A 13,789-nucleotide genomic window follows, 5' to 3' on the forward strand; every position below is an offset into this window, starting at 1 on the left:
TTAGGTTTTCATCTCTTATATGATATTTAGTTGCTGACCGCATATAGGTCAGCTAACTGTAACTATAACTATTTGATAACAAGTTGTATTTATACTTAATGCGACATGTACCTATGGTTTATGAATTGCGTAAGGTTACTTCCTCGTTTGAACCGTGAGAACGGTTGACTACCTGTTTATGTTTGTTGCGTTTCTGAAGCGCGCGCTATTGCTTGAGGCGTGTTTTGCTTGAACTTTGTTTTAACTTGAGGTGTTTTATCTTGAAGTGTTTTACTTCGCTACATCCGCATCTATGCTTTTACTTCATAATGAGGTCGTACGCAACAGTGACAAAAGCTCACATTTTGAAAAATTTCATTTCATTTCATTTCATTTATTAATACAATATCCGCCATCAAGGCTAAATAAGGCAGACTTAAAACTAAATAAACCCTAACAAATAAACAAAATAATTCATGAAAAACTAAGCCTAACTAAACTAGTCTAGACCTAGCAAAAAAATTAAAGAAAAAAAACATAGGTAGAGCGTAGAGACTATCAAAACTTAATGAAACTTAGAAGAATAATTAAAGAGAATTAGAAGAAAAAATACGGTTACGGAAAGAGTTGAGAGAGGAGTCGAAATCAAAGAGATAGTAAAAGTGGTTAAACAACCTGAAACAGGATAGAATAGGATCATTGAAAGTATAAAGAGTATGAGTATAAATTTGTCAGCATTTTGTCACTCCCGTGGCCTTTCGCTTAATAATACCAGCCAATGACAGGAAATCAAAACAATTTTGGTCAACTACCCAAACAACAAATCAGAAAATATATACACCATGGGACAGGTCGAGTTGGATTATATTCACCTCAACTTATTTTTCGAGTTTATTGGACTAGAAATTCAATTACAGTCTGTTCCCGAGTTACGCGGTTTCTGCGTTCCCGACGAATCCGCATAACTCGAATATCCGCGTAAGTCGAATTTCACGTTTTTTTTTATTAAAATACTATTGATTACTTGGAGTTTTTGATTTAATTTAGTACTTTTATACATTTTATCATTTATTTGATATGATTCGTGCAGAAAATTCTAATATTTCTGGCTTTTAAACGGTTTCAATTTGTTAAGAAAAATGCAATTTATACCGAACTTGAAGCAAATTGTACTAATTTGACTTTTAATCTGTCAAATTTAGAAAACCGCGTATCTCCGAATCCGCGTAAGTCGAGAACCGTGTAACTCGGGAACAGACTGTACAGTAGAACGTCGATTACCCGGGCAGCTCAGGACCGGACGGTTGCCGGTTAATCAATTTGCACAGATAATGTTCCAAGAAATGTCAAATTCATATACAACTTATAAAATTCACTAATTTTATGATTAATTCACCTTTAATCAATCGATTAATCGTTAGTACAAGGCCGAAAATACATGGACCACAATTTCGCGGCCACGGAATTCCGCCTGCTGTCAGTCCAAAGTGAGTTGATAGATCAGGTGGGCTTATCAAGTGCAATTTGACGTAAAAACGAAAATAGGAAGAAAACCTGGTTTGAAAGTTAGATCCATAACAAACTGGATGCTTTGATGATTTTTATATGGACTCACTCCTAAGGGCTTGGTACTTGTTTCGACGCAGCGTATCGCAACGCATTGCGTGACGAACGCTGGTATCTGTTCGTAGCGTTCTGCATGGATATGTCAACACATTTCACAAAGAAAAACATCAACAAACAGCAATAATGCCTCTTATTTATAGGTTCTGATGTGATTATAATGTTAAATTACAACTGTAAAATCATTTCCAGTTCTGCTCAAAACAGTGCAAAGCATGTTTTCGCTTTATTATTGCACATTGCATACTGACCCGCACACACCTGTTTTGCAGCAATTACGAAATTACTTTCTCTACATTTATTTTGTTTTGTTAATAAAATTATTTAGTAGTCCAATTACACGTCCAATTGCGCTCGAAACAATTTAACGTGAAAAAATATCGATTTTCACCCGATATGATTGAACCATTTTGACAGACGCATCACGACGTGCGTCGAAATAGAAATTTTTCTACTTTGACGCTGCGTCCCCATACAAATCCCATACATTTTGGCAAAATCGTAACGCATTGCGTCGGAACAAGTACTCGATATCAAGATGAGATCAATCGGTGGTCTGTTGAACAGGGCCAAAGGAGATATGCGCAGGCACTCTGATAAATTCAGTATAAAATCATATTTGGTTCGGTTGGTACATTGCTCCTTACTTGCCAGAATTATTGATCTGCCAGAAAGGATTCAATAATTGTTGCCTATGTATCAGATTCGGCGAGAGAAATGATCTTTTTTGGAATATATAGTCTTCAAATCTTCGTTTTAATCCATGAACAAGCCGTCATGTTTTTTTGGCTTCTTTCTTCGTGCTATGCCTGAGTAAAACCACAGACCATTCCTACGAGATATCGTTTCAACTGCATAGCATACTAGATTTTGTTATGGAACAAACCGTCAAATTGTGGTTCGGTATTGGTGAGAAAGAACACCATAAGCCCACCTGATCAAGGTGTATGTATTTAGAAGGTTGATTTTTATCGCTTTTGATGGGCGACATTGTGGGAGACATATGTCATATCCCTGCATACAAAATTTCACTACCCCTCACCAGCCCTCCCCGAATTTTTCAGCAAGCGGAATTCCGCGACCGTGAAATTCCTGTCCGTGTATTTTCGGCCTAATATTATTTTAATCAATAACTATAGGTTGAACAACTGTTCATGAACAAAAATCAATTTCGAAAATAACACTAGACACTACAGAGCTGCACAAAAAATTGGTGGCCCACTGCAACCAATTTGTTCGCTGTCGCTGAAAATGTTCGCTGTACGTTTGAACAGCTGTCACATTTATACGCACGGTTAAGCCGCCCGCCGGTTAATCCGCCTCCGGATAATCGACCTTGTACTGTATGTTGTGTCTCATTATGCACGGACATTTTGATCTTCAAAAATGGTAGTCTAAAAGCTGCCATGGTGTTTGAAAACTAAAATGGCAAAGCTATGATTCATTAGGAGCACACCTTGTTTTGAACATAACAGGGGATTATTCTGTCATAATAAGGCGCGTTTGTTTTTATTCTGCTTCTCATTGTTTTGGATATCCCTGTCCTTGGCCTTAATCTGCTCCTATAAGTGTTTCTCTTTATCATTCCGACCTGCTGAAAATCCATCTGTGAAGAAACTTTTTTAAGCGATAAGTGTTTCAACAAAACGGAATACCTTACCGATGTTGTATGAGTGAAGCATAAGCTATAATCGGGTGTTGTGATGTGGTGCTAGCAAACTGACCGAAAAGAGATGCGGGAACATTTGTGGTGATATATTTACTTCTATGGAACCGTGTTGCTATATGATTTTATTGTCAGATAAAGTGACTGCCTTGATCTTGTGAGAAATCTACATATTTACGGAGCACCTTTCATTTGTTCTAAAACTTAGACGAGTTTCTAAAAACAACTGCGCGTCAAAAATTGTCACGGAGAACTCCAGGTGAAAATGAATGCTGCGTCAAATGTTTAATGTTCTACAAGCAACTTATTCGATCAAGCATTTCAGATATGGCAGATGCAAACAAGATTACTGAATCAGACAATGCAAAAAGCAGCAACGCATCGTCACAAAATCAAGAAGGAAGCTACTCTGCTGCAATTACCAGTTCAACATCAACTGACGCGAATTCCCGTTCACGCGTTGTTATAAAACCAGCAATTTTGGCTGTGCAAAAAAAGTTGCTAGCTTCATCCAGATCCGATGCAATTCCATCACAATCACGTTCCATTTCACCAAACCCTCCTAGAACACCGAAACGTTCTCCACCTTCTTTATCCAACAGTGATTTTTCAAACCATGCACCAGCTCGCCAAAAACCTGCACTGCCACCCAAACCTAAATGGATAAATCCAGCTGAAGCAGCTCCATCAACCTCTTTGCCTTTTTCCGGTTTATCACAGCAGGAAAGAATAGAACAAAAAATAGATATGGTCGTTAAAATGCTACAAGAACTGGCTCCACAGCTAGAAATCATTATGAACAATGTGGAAAGAGACAATTTTAATTTGTTATTAGAAATGGAAGAAGATTAAAAAATTAATAGTAAATTTTGTTAGACAAACAGTTGCCATAAGCTTAAATAGAGGGTCACCAGCAATTGAAATGGATCAGATATTAAACATACGGGTATCTCTAGACTAAGAAATAAAAAAAATTCTTCTTGTTCAGAAAAATAAGTAAATTCTGATTTTATGATGACACAAAGATTAAGTACGCGTTTGAACGCGCCCGCGGAAACACGCGTCGTGTATTTGCGGCCTTACCTATTTACTTGGCCACCTATTTACTCCGAAGCAGGCTTTAGTATGAATCTTTAGTGTCACAATTTTATCGATTTTCTGTAAATGGAGTCAAATTGATCTAATGAAATAAATTCCTTGTTACAACCGTCACATTGCTTTTAGACGACTGATAAAATTTTCAGCAAACTTCGGAGAAACTTTCGTTTTGTTGTCAATCCGTTCTGGTTTTAGAACGAAAGTATGACTAACTTCGTTCATGATGTCATTAAACGCGTGCACCGCGTTTTTGTGAAAAAAAAAAACCACCAAGCCACTGCAATGACGATCCACCTTTTTATTGTTCTAAAACAGATACTTTTTAGAACAAAGATTTCGCTGAAAATTTGTCGCGGATCGTCTAATGTTTCGGTATTTCGCTTTTTGGTTTTTAACAATTAAAAGTTTTCGTATATATATATTTTTTTTGAAAGTCCGCTATTTAAGAGAATCGGAATGCTCAACACAAGCGGCAAATTCGCTTGCAATGGAGCTGTACCCGTTCGCCAAGGAATGTACACCCGCAATTGGGAACACCTTTTTTAGTACAACCACGACAATTTGATGCTTGGGAATTGTGTTCAAACAAAACAAATCACCTTGCAAGGGTGCGTTCCGTTATGAAAATGTGCTTTTACAACGTAGCAATCCTGCTTGCTATATGGACGCACGTTAATTAAACGCATCAAAACAGTAAGTTGTATATATTTCTTTCGTTGATTTCATTAAATTGTGCAAATGTCATCTCTTTTAGTAACAATGTACAACAACCGTTCCTGTCCGCACACACCGGCTCCGCGGAAAGCCGGGCCACGGTTTCCCATGTCGGCGGCAATACTAGAAACTCCCTCCATAATGAGCTCGTTTCGAGAGCTGGAACAACCGAACGGTGCAGCAAATGCATCCCATCCACCTGCTCCAAAGCAGTTCATCATGTCGTATTCATCAAATGCGCCGAATGGCAGAAACGGATGTGTAGAGAAAGCAACCGTTAATCAGCAAAGACATGATTTGAACGCTACACAATCATTAAACGGTTCCTTTCTGGATTGCAGCTTTAGTTCTAGCTTCACCACATCGATGACGACACAGAACAGGAAAGTTCCTTTAGCTAACTCAAGCACCAACAATCTTAAAACAAACACTACACTCAAGGGATGGTCGTCCTCATCAAAACCAACAGTGGGATTACAAAACTTGCATCGTTCGAGTGCATCTTCCGGTGGAGGTTCAAACGTCACCTGTCCTTCCTACACCGGAACCACGTTCGGGCATGAAAAACGAAAGCATCCTGCAGAACATAGCGCTTCAAAATACAGTAAAACTACGGCTGCAAACTTCCCAAAAGGATCGTCAACCTTGACAGCAGCTACCGGTGACGTTTCCGCCGGTACGCAGCAGCAGAACCTCAAACCAGCTTCCCTGCGCATCCTTTCCGGTACGATCGAGCACCTGCAGAAAGCGATCCGTGAACAGGGCAGACAGGTTCCGTTGCTACTGGAAACCGTTGCTAACGTGATTAGCATCAAACCCGGCACGAAAGTGAAGGAGAAGATTATCCTGCTGCGGCACCGAAACCAAGGCCCGGTAATGCAGGGCGTATTCTACGAGATCGACCATGATTTACCGCCGCTGGCACCGGGCGATCTGGTACGCTGTGTCGGACGGCTTCAACCCGTGGGAAGCCGGTTGCAGATACTGAAAATAAACCGTACCACGGAAGCGTACGGTCGGGCGATTATGCGCCTGCAGACGGTCAGCGCATTCACTGCGAAGGTGAGACGATAAAAATTGGTTTTCCTTTTTGCGGTTCCTATTTTTATCTTTAATTTATTACATTCAAAACGGCGCTTGCGGGTGCCGTTACAGCACAATCGGCTAATTGAGACACTATTACGACAATTGTTTGTACTAAATGCACTATGATTGTAAAAACGAAAACTATAAATGAACTTTTTTTGTCCCTAGAAGTACACGTGATGATTTAGTTGTTATTTACAAAATGAAACTACCAACAAAAGCCTTAAAATACAAGTTGATTATTCTACTTTCTAACGTAGACTAAAACAACACCCGAGTTTAGCTTCACATACGCACGTTAGTCCGTTTTTCGTTGCAAAAAGAAACGAAATGTTAAAGCGTAATAATTAGTAAAAAAATAGATAGAAATAAATAAGATAAACGAGTAATGCGGTAGACGCCACGATGGTTGATGCAAATGGATTGCACAGTTCCAAAAAAATCTCATCGCCTTACATCATCTGCCGGAATGCGAAAGCAATATTATATGTAGCTGCCCTGCGTTTCATACTAGAGCTCATGGAGGCACTTTACGGAGCGATGCGGGCACACAGGGTTTGGCGTTTTGTTTTATATGGGGACGTTATACTCCATGGTCCACGATGCGTGCCCTACTCATTGACGAGAAGTACAATTAAGAATCCAACCACGCCGCTCAGCAGGGCCGTTATGTAGGGTAGGTGAAACCGGCGTTCCTTGCTAGGTGGTCCACCACGGTAGCTACAAAAAGGAAAAGTTGGGAAATTAGACTAATGAATATTTTCAATCCATTAATTATTATTACTAATTATGCGTGATTGAATGTGGATGAAATATTACTGTGAGTATTCAATCTGTATGCTATTGTTAACTTTCAGGTGTTGTTTGAAGAATTTGACTTGTCAAATTAAGTAAGAGTCTCATACAATTCCTTGCCACAAGCCATATTAGCTCCATCTCCTAGTTGAACATAGTATTAACTGATTTTTGCTTAGATAAATCGATTCATACGATTGCATACATGACCACAATTTAAACTAATTGTCTTGCAATAGATTGTTTCCAATAAGCAAACAAATAAATAAATAAATAAATAAATAAATAAATAAATAAATAAATAAATAAATAAATAAATAAATAAATAAATAAATAAATATTTAATCTATTAAATCTTAAAGCCGTAATTGACTAGGAGCACTTGGACGTGAAGCACTCAATAAGAAAATAACCGAGCAACAGTTACGTTAAATACTCAGTGCACTATTTCTTGAATATTAAACTAGGGAAAATTTGTAATTTTAAAGTCTTTAATGATATTACCCACACGGGTAGGGCCCGTACAAAAATGTAATATACAAATACATACCGCTTCTTCGAGGCCGAAAACGGTGTCGGTGGATTCACCCCCGGAATGCTGCTGTCCAGGTAGATGATGTACCAGGTAAACGACGAAAGCAGCAGCCCGAAAGCGACCGCATACAGCGTATGCGACACCGCACCAGCCTGCTGGAGAAGGTTTTCCATCTTCCACGAAAAGGTCGGCAGCCGGACACGGGTACACCGAGTTAGGAAATCTTGCCACACATTATCCACCACTGCGACGACTCGGGAACCGATCGATCGGTATGATTCTGTGTGTAAGGGGGAAGATACGGAAAATAAAGTTTAGTATCTCGTTTTTAGTTTAGGACCTGATAACGATTGGTTTATCATACAAATTGGATTAAGCTCGCCGTATCTTACAAAACACCAGGGCGTGTATTAAACGGAACGTACCGAAACCGAGGTTATTTATAAAGGCACAAGATTAGATGACTACACATGCAACCTTTGTACGGGAGGAGATTGAGGAACTGAAGCTGATGATTTCATCAAACCCTCTCGAAAACATCGCGGCACGTCCGGCAACTGCCACTGCCACGCATTCGACCGAATGCAAACACAAACAAACGGACGGCACACCACGAACCGAACCGACCGCACATGGCCCTCCTACCAACCCAACAGTAGGATGAATATCTCACATGTAAATAGTTACTCAATACAGACACACACACATAGTGGATGTATTGCAACCTTTTCCCTGCACCCTTTGTATATGGTACTAACCCAGATCGAAGGACGGAAGCAGATATTTGATGGAAACCGCAAGCGTTGTGGCGACGGCCAGCAAGATCAGCGTTTGCTTCGTGTCGATGGCATTCTTCTCCCGATCGGATGCGGCTCCCTGAACACCCTTCAGGTCGGAAAGCTCCATATCGGACCCGTTGAACGATAGCCTTCGGGGACGCTGGTGCGGTTGCACATTGGCCGTTCCTTTCGTCCCATTGCCGTACCATTTTTCCGCCCCGACGGGCATAGTACCGCCGCCGGCTGCTGTTCCGTTGTTGTGATTCTGTGCCGCACTCTCGACGTGTATTGAAGACGACATTATACTTCAAATTGGCTGTTTTTCGTTCGATACGATATGGGTCACGAACCGGTGCACACTGAATTGGAACAATTTTCGTAATAAAAATACACAAACACTAGCACGCGCGCTCACAAACGGTATGTAATGCGCTCGGTGTGCTGTGAATGCGCTTGCGTGGGATGACGGCGTGCGTGTTTGCGGTGGTGTGGTGCATTTAGCTGAATTACACTGCTGCAACCTACACACACACACACTGCTTAGTTTTCGCTTTCGATAGCAACCCACGCGTGGTATCGAAACAATCGTTCCTCCGCTATTTCGGTAACTATTTCTGGCCACCACGCATCCGCCACTGCTTTAACGGGATCGATGCAGTAAAGCTCAACTTTGTTGTAATAACACTTTGATGACCTTCTAGTATGTGACGACACCAGGCCGCTTGTTGTGCGGTTGTGTGGTTGTGAACGCCTCCACACAGTAACAGGAGGGTAATGGGCACTTTTTTGTACACGAAATCAGATATGTAAAAGCACACGAAGCCGAACGCGAGCCCTGCGTATAGATACGCGGCAGAAAGAAAACAACGCGATGTGATGCGCCAGGTAAATAAAGCCCTTTTCTTCCTCCCCGCTTATTCCTCTTCTACAAATCGTTAGGAATTTTTAAACGTAGCTATACCTATAGATTGACTTCTTCAAATGCACACTGGGGATAGAAAGGATCAAATGCTTGTTCAAAAATTATTTTATATATTAAAAAAAAGGTTTAATGCTTTCAAAATTAGTTTTAATGATATAAAAACGTATTGCTCCTGTTTTTTTAAATTAATTATAAAATAGATCCGCACAGTGATGTGTATGAAGGAAATCATCTGACTTTTTATGATGGGATTTGCTTTTCTGAAAAGTATTTTTTTATCTAAAAATCTTTATTTACATTGGTTTGTATGATATTTAACTTAAGAACAAGAAGAAATTCGTAAGACATATGATATTTTGCATCTTTTTAGCATCATTGATCGAGATGCCTGTATTGTTTTTTCTGTATGATTTTTAAATTCAAATTATAAGCAAGTTTTCAAGCATGTTCTACAGAGTTTACATATCATACAATCTCGCATTAAGGCCCGTGTCTGTGCTCCATCGCATGCGATTTTATCGCACGTGCTGTCAAACGCTTTTTCGTATAATATTGCGATTATTTGGATGATTTTAATAATATAACGATTATGAAAAATTAAGTTGAGATTGTTCCTACAAAACACCACACATTTAGTTTGACAGATAAAATCGGATGCGGCGTCCGACGAAATCAAAAATTTTTGATTCCGTCGTACGACGAAATCGCACGTCCGACGTTATCTGTCAAATTCCATTTAAAATTTTGACAGGCCTTCCGATAAAATCGCATCCGATGGGGCACATACACGGGCCTAAGGCCCGTGTCTGTGCTCCATCGCATGCGATTTTATCGCACGTGCTGTCAAACGCTTTTTCGTATAATATTGCGATTATTTGGATGATTTTAATAATATAACGATTATGAAAAATTAAGTTGAGATAGTTCCTACAAAACACCACACATTTAGTTTGACAGATAAAATCGGATGCGGCGTCCGACGAAATCAAAATTTTTTGATTCTGTCGTACGACGAAATCGCACGTCCGACGTTATCTGTCAAATTCCTTATAAAATTTTGACAGGCCTTCCGATAAAATCGCATCCGATGGAGCACAGACACGGGCCTAAGTGGTTCGGACTAGAGATGGGTTCTGCGGATCGCACCCACGGTTCCGCTCCGGTTCCGGCAAGTATGATACCGATTCCGATTCCAGAGAGAAGGAATCGCTAGTTCCACCGGAATCGTCCGGAATCGTCTGAAATCGTCTGGAATCGTCCGGAATCGTCGGAACAGTCGGAATTGACCGGAATTGGTTGGAATCGCCCGGAATCGACCGGAATCGTCCGGAATGGTGCGGAATCGTAGTCAATCGATAGTAGTGAATAGTAGAGCCGATTCCGGTCGATTCCGACTGTTCCGACGATTCCAGACGATTCAAGTTCACGTTCCGGCCGCCGCGCATATGTCAATGCTGTCTGTCGTACATTTAAGCCAGGAATGTGCGCACTGAGTTCCTCAATATCGTTCGATATGGACGCTAGCATCTTGTGTTACTGTTTGTATCTACAGTAGAACGTCGATTATCCGGGGGCGGATTAACCGGCGGGCGGCTTAACCGTGCGCTTAAATGTGACAGCTGTTCAAACGTACAGCGAACATTTGCAGCGATAGTCAAGTGGGCAACCAGATTTTTGTGCAGCTCTGAGGTGTCTCAGGGTATTTTCGAAATTCATTTTTGTTCATGAACAGTTGTTAAACCTATAGCTATTGATTAAAATAATATTTTAATAACGATTAATCGATTTATTGAAGTTGAATAACTCATAAAACTAATAAAAAACTAGTAATAAAAAAATTTTTATATGAAAATGACATTTTTTGGACCATTATCCGTGCAAATCGATTAACCGGCAACCGTCCGGTCCCGAGCTGCCCGGATAATCGACGTTCCACTGTATTTGTATTAGGTTATGCACTGAATAAATGACATGAAATGAAACGGAATTCCGACGATTGAAGACGATTCCGGGCGATTCCGGGCGATTCCGGGCGATTCCGGGCGATTCCGACGATTCCAGACGATTCCGGACAATTCCGGGCGGTTCCGGCTTGTCGGATTTAACCTACCCTTCGTAACTGGGTCCGAAATTTGTTTTAGTCCGAAATTTGTCCGAATTATTATTATTATTATTATTATTATTATTATTACTATCATTATTATTATTATTATTATTATTATTATTATTATTATTATTATTATTATTATTATTATTATTATTATTATTATTATTATTATTATTATTATTATTATTATTATTATTATTATTATTATTATTATTATTATTATTATTATTATTATTATTATTATTATTATTATTATTATTATTATTATTATTATTATTATTATTATTATTATTATTATTATTATTATTATTATTATTATTATTATTATTATTTTTATTATTTAGAAGGGACAGCTAAACCTGGGTAAGATCGCAAATTTTTATGAAAAATTTACAACAGCTTTGGACGACGGGAACGAGAATAGAAATTAATTCGGCCCTAATATTGAATCGCATCTTATATTTGTACACGCTTGCCGACAACGCTTATTGATAAAAGTAAAGATAAACACTCACTGGTTTTATTGGCTTAGGGCCAGTATCTGTGCTCCATCGGATGCGATTTTATCTGAAGGCCTGTCAAAATTTGATGTGGGATTTGATAGATAACGTCGGACGTTTATAAAAAAAAATTAATTTCGTCGGACGCCGCATCCGATGTTATCTATCAAACTAATTGTGTGGTGTTTTGTAGGAACAACTTCAAACTATTTATTCATAATCGTTAAACGTTAAAATCGCATGCTAGGCACTAGGCACAGACACGGCCCTTGGGAACTCGGAGATTACTTATGTTTTTTTAAATTTTTTCTCTTACATCGAACTTATTTTGGTTTGAATAATTTATTTTTTTTACAAATTACATGTTTCATTAAAAGTTTAATAATTTTTTTTTTTGAAAAAAGAATCAAAAATCATATTGCTATGCTATACTTCTAGGCGTATAATGCTTTGTTTTTTCGCGCATGGTTAAAATACTTACCCCATTCCTATACAATAGTGTAATAAAAAAATTACACCGATCCTGAAATTTCACGCCACTGGCACTAGAAGTGCAATAAATAACATTCAAACTATCCCAATACTAAAAATTAATGCTTTTAAATAATTACGAAGAGAGAACCAGAAGCAAAAACACAAAAAATATCTAAAAAAAAAGAAGATAATTTGTATGTCCATCTTGTCTACACTATGCAACGGTATTTTAGCAACGCGTGACATTTCTTGTTTGGCGCGTTTTTTGCGCTGTAAGCAAAACATGTGTTCCGTTGCATGCGCTAAACACAATTTGCTTTTCTCTCGCTCTCCATGAACTCGAAACCGCCTGACACAACACCAAACAGAGGAGAAAAAAGAGTAATATTATCACTATTTCATTTGAGCAGCAAAATAATCTTAGTGTTAGTACACACATGAAAAGGAATGTTTTGATGGCGCCGTTCCAAAAATCAAATCTATTATAAATAAACCGACAAGAGACGGACGCTCGCTCGTTTCTTTCGCGCATGTCCAATAGCCAATTGCAATGTCACCAGCAGGGGCCGGGGAAAACAAACTTTTCCCCCGTGAGAGCCAGAGAAAGGGGAAAACATGATGCGCTCGTCCACAAACAGAACGCTTCTCCGAGGTCGGGCGAGCAAACGACGCGCGCTGACCAGAGATAGTATAGTGGTGCAACCACCTGTAATGTGCAAAAGTGACGTTCGAGTGGTAGTGGTGCAATGGCACCTGTTCTGAAAGATAAATCCTCGTGAGCAGCACCGCACCGCGATACGTACGACCTTCCCTGAAGGCCGACACAGGCAAGCAGCAGCAGCAGCAGTAACAACAGTCCGTCACACAATCGCTCTCTTATCAGCCGTTTAACGATATCGATTTTTAGTGTGAAGGTGAATCGATTGCAGCCCATATCTTCACACCTGTTCTGCCCAGTTCTCGATGGACCGAGCAGAATGTCGACCGCGTACAAGCACCTGTACTCGTGTGTAACGTTTCTGATATTCGTGTTTGTGCTAAACTTTTACAAAAACCGTATCCATGTGAGCCGCGAACGGGAGGCATCGGTTCGGGCTGCCACGAAACTGAAACGTACCGGAGCACTCAACCGACCACATCCGGTGGAGAGTGTTGGGGAATCGTTTTTCCTCGACTTTTCCTATCTGGATTGGGAGGTGGAAGGTGGGGAACCGAGCTGGCAGTGGGACCGTTCCAAGCAGTACCCGGGACGATGTCTCGATGTGGAAGTGTTCTTTGTGTTTGGGTCGAAAAGTACGACGACCGTGCGGCGGAGAATGGCCGGAGACGGACCGGAAGGTCTGCACTACAAGAGCACGGTACTACAGCAGCAGTCGGGCGGCGAGCGGGGCAAGCGAAAGGACCCCGAGCCGGACAATAGTGTACCGAACTCTTCGATTTACGTGTTTCTGTCCGTGCTGGTGGTGTTGCTGCTGGCGGCCGGTGTCGACATTGCTAAACATCTTACCGGG

General features: G+C 40.1%; 2 protein-coding genes and 1 long non-coding RNA gene across 3 annotated transcripts; 2 read left to right on the forward strand and 1 right to left on the reverse strand.

The window, feature by feature from the left end:
• Positions 1-1,381: 1,381 nt before the first annotated feature.
• LOC133393222 (uncharacterized) lies at positions 1,382-4,261 on the forward strand. Its single transcript, XR_009766023.1, has 2 exons — positions 1,382-3,527; positions 3,594-4,261. It is a non-coding gene; the product is annotated as an uncharacterized LOC133393222 (long non-coding RNA).
• A 660-nt stretch (positions 4,262-4,921) lies between these two features.
• On the forward strand, positions 4,922-6,336 carry LOC133393221 (uncharacterized). The gene is made up of 2 exons (XM_061657043.1): positions 4,922-5,059; positions 5,121-6,336. Exon 2 carries the CDS (start codon positions 5,126-5,128, stop codon positions 6,152-6,154), a length of 1,029 nt encoding a protein of 342 aa, XP_061513027.1. The 5' UTR covers positions 4,922-5,059; positions 5,121-5,125; the 3' UTR covers positions 6,155-6,336.
• Positions 6,168-9,204, reverse strand: LOC1271341 (uncharacterized). Its single transcript, XM_061657044.1, has 3 exons — positions 8,255-9,204; positions 7,512-7,776; positions 6,168-6,886 (listed from the first exon to the last, which is right to left on the reverse strand). Exons 1-3 carry the CDS (start codon positions 8,574-8,576, stop codon positions 6,778-6,780), a joined length of 696 nt encoding a protein of 231 aa, XP_061513028.1. The 5' UTR covers positions 8,577-9,204; the 3' UTR covers positions 6,168-6,777.
• Between the last annotated feature and the right edge of the window lie 4,585 nt (positions 9,205-13,789).

Source organism: Anopheles gambiae, chromosome 3, assembly GCF_943734735.2.
Source record: "Anopheles gambiae chromosome 3, idAnoGambNW_F1_1, whole genome shotgun sequence".
NCBI classification, from domain to species: domain Eukaryota; kingdom Metazoa; phylum Arthropoda; class Insecta; order Diptera; family Culicidae; genus Anopheles; species Anopheles gambiae.

Excerpts from the sequence above, each read along its gene's own strand:
- LOC133393221 (XM_061657043.1), top strand. The coding sequence starts at position 5,126 with ATGTACAACAACCGTTCCTGTCCGCACACACCGGCTCCGCGGAAAGCC.
- LOC1271341 (XM_061657044.1), bottom strand. The coding sequence starts at position 8,576 with ATGTCGTCTTCAATACACGTCGAGAGTGCGGCACAGAATCACAACAAC. Across the intron at positions 7,777-8,254 it reads GCTTCCGTCCTTCGATCTGG|AATCATACCGATCGATCGGT; the intron begins GTTAGTACCATA and ends CCTTACACACAG. Across the intron at positions 6,887-7,511 it reads TTTTCGGCCTCGAAGAAGCG|CTACCGTGGTGGACCACCTA; the intron begins GTATGTATTTGT and ends TCCTTTTTGTAG.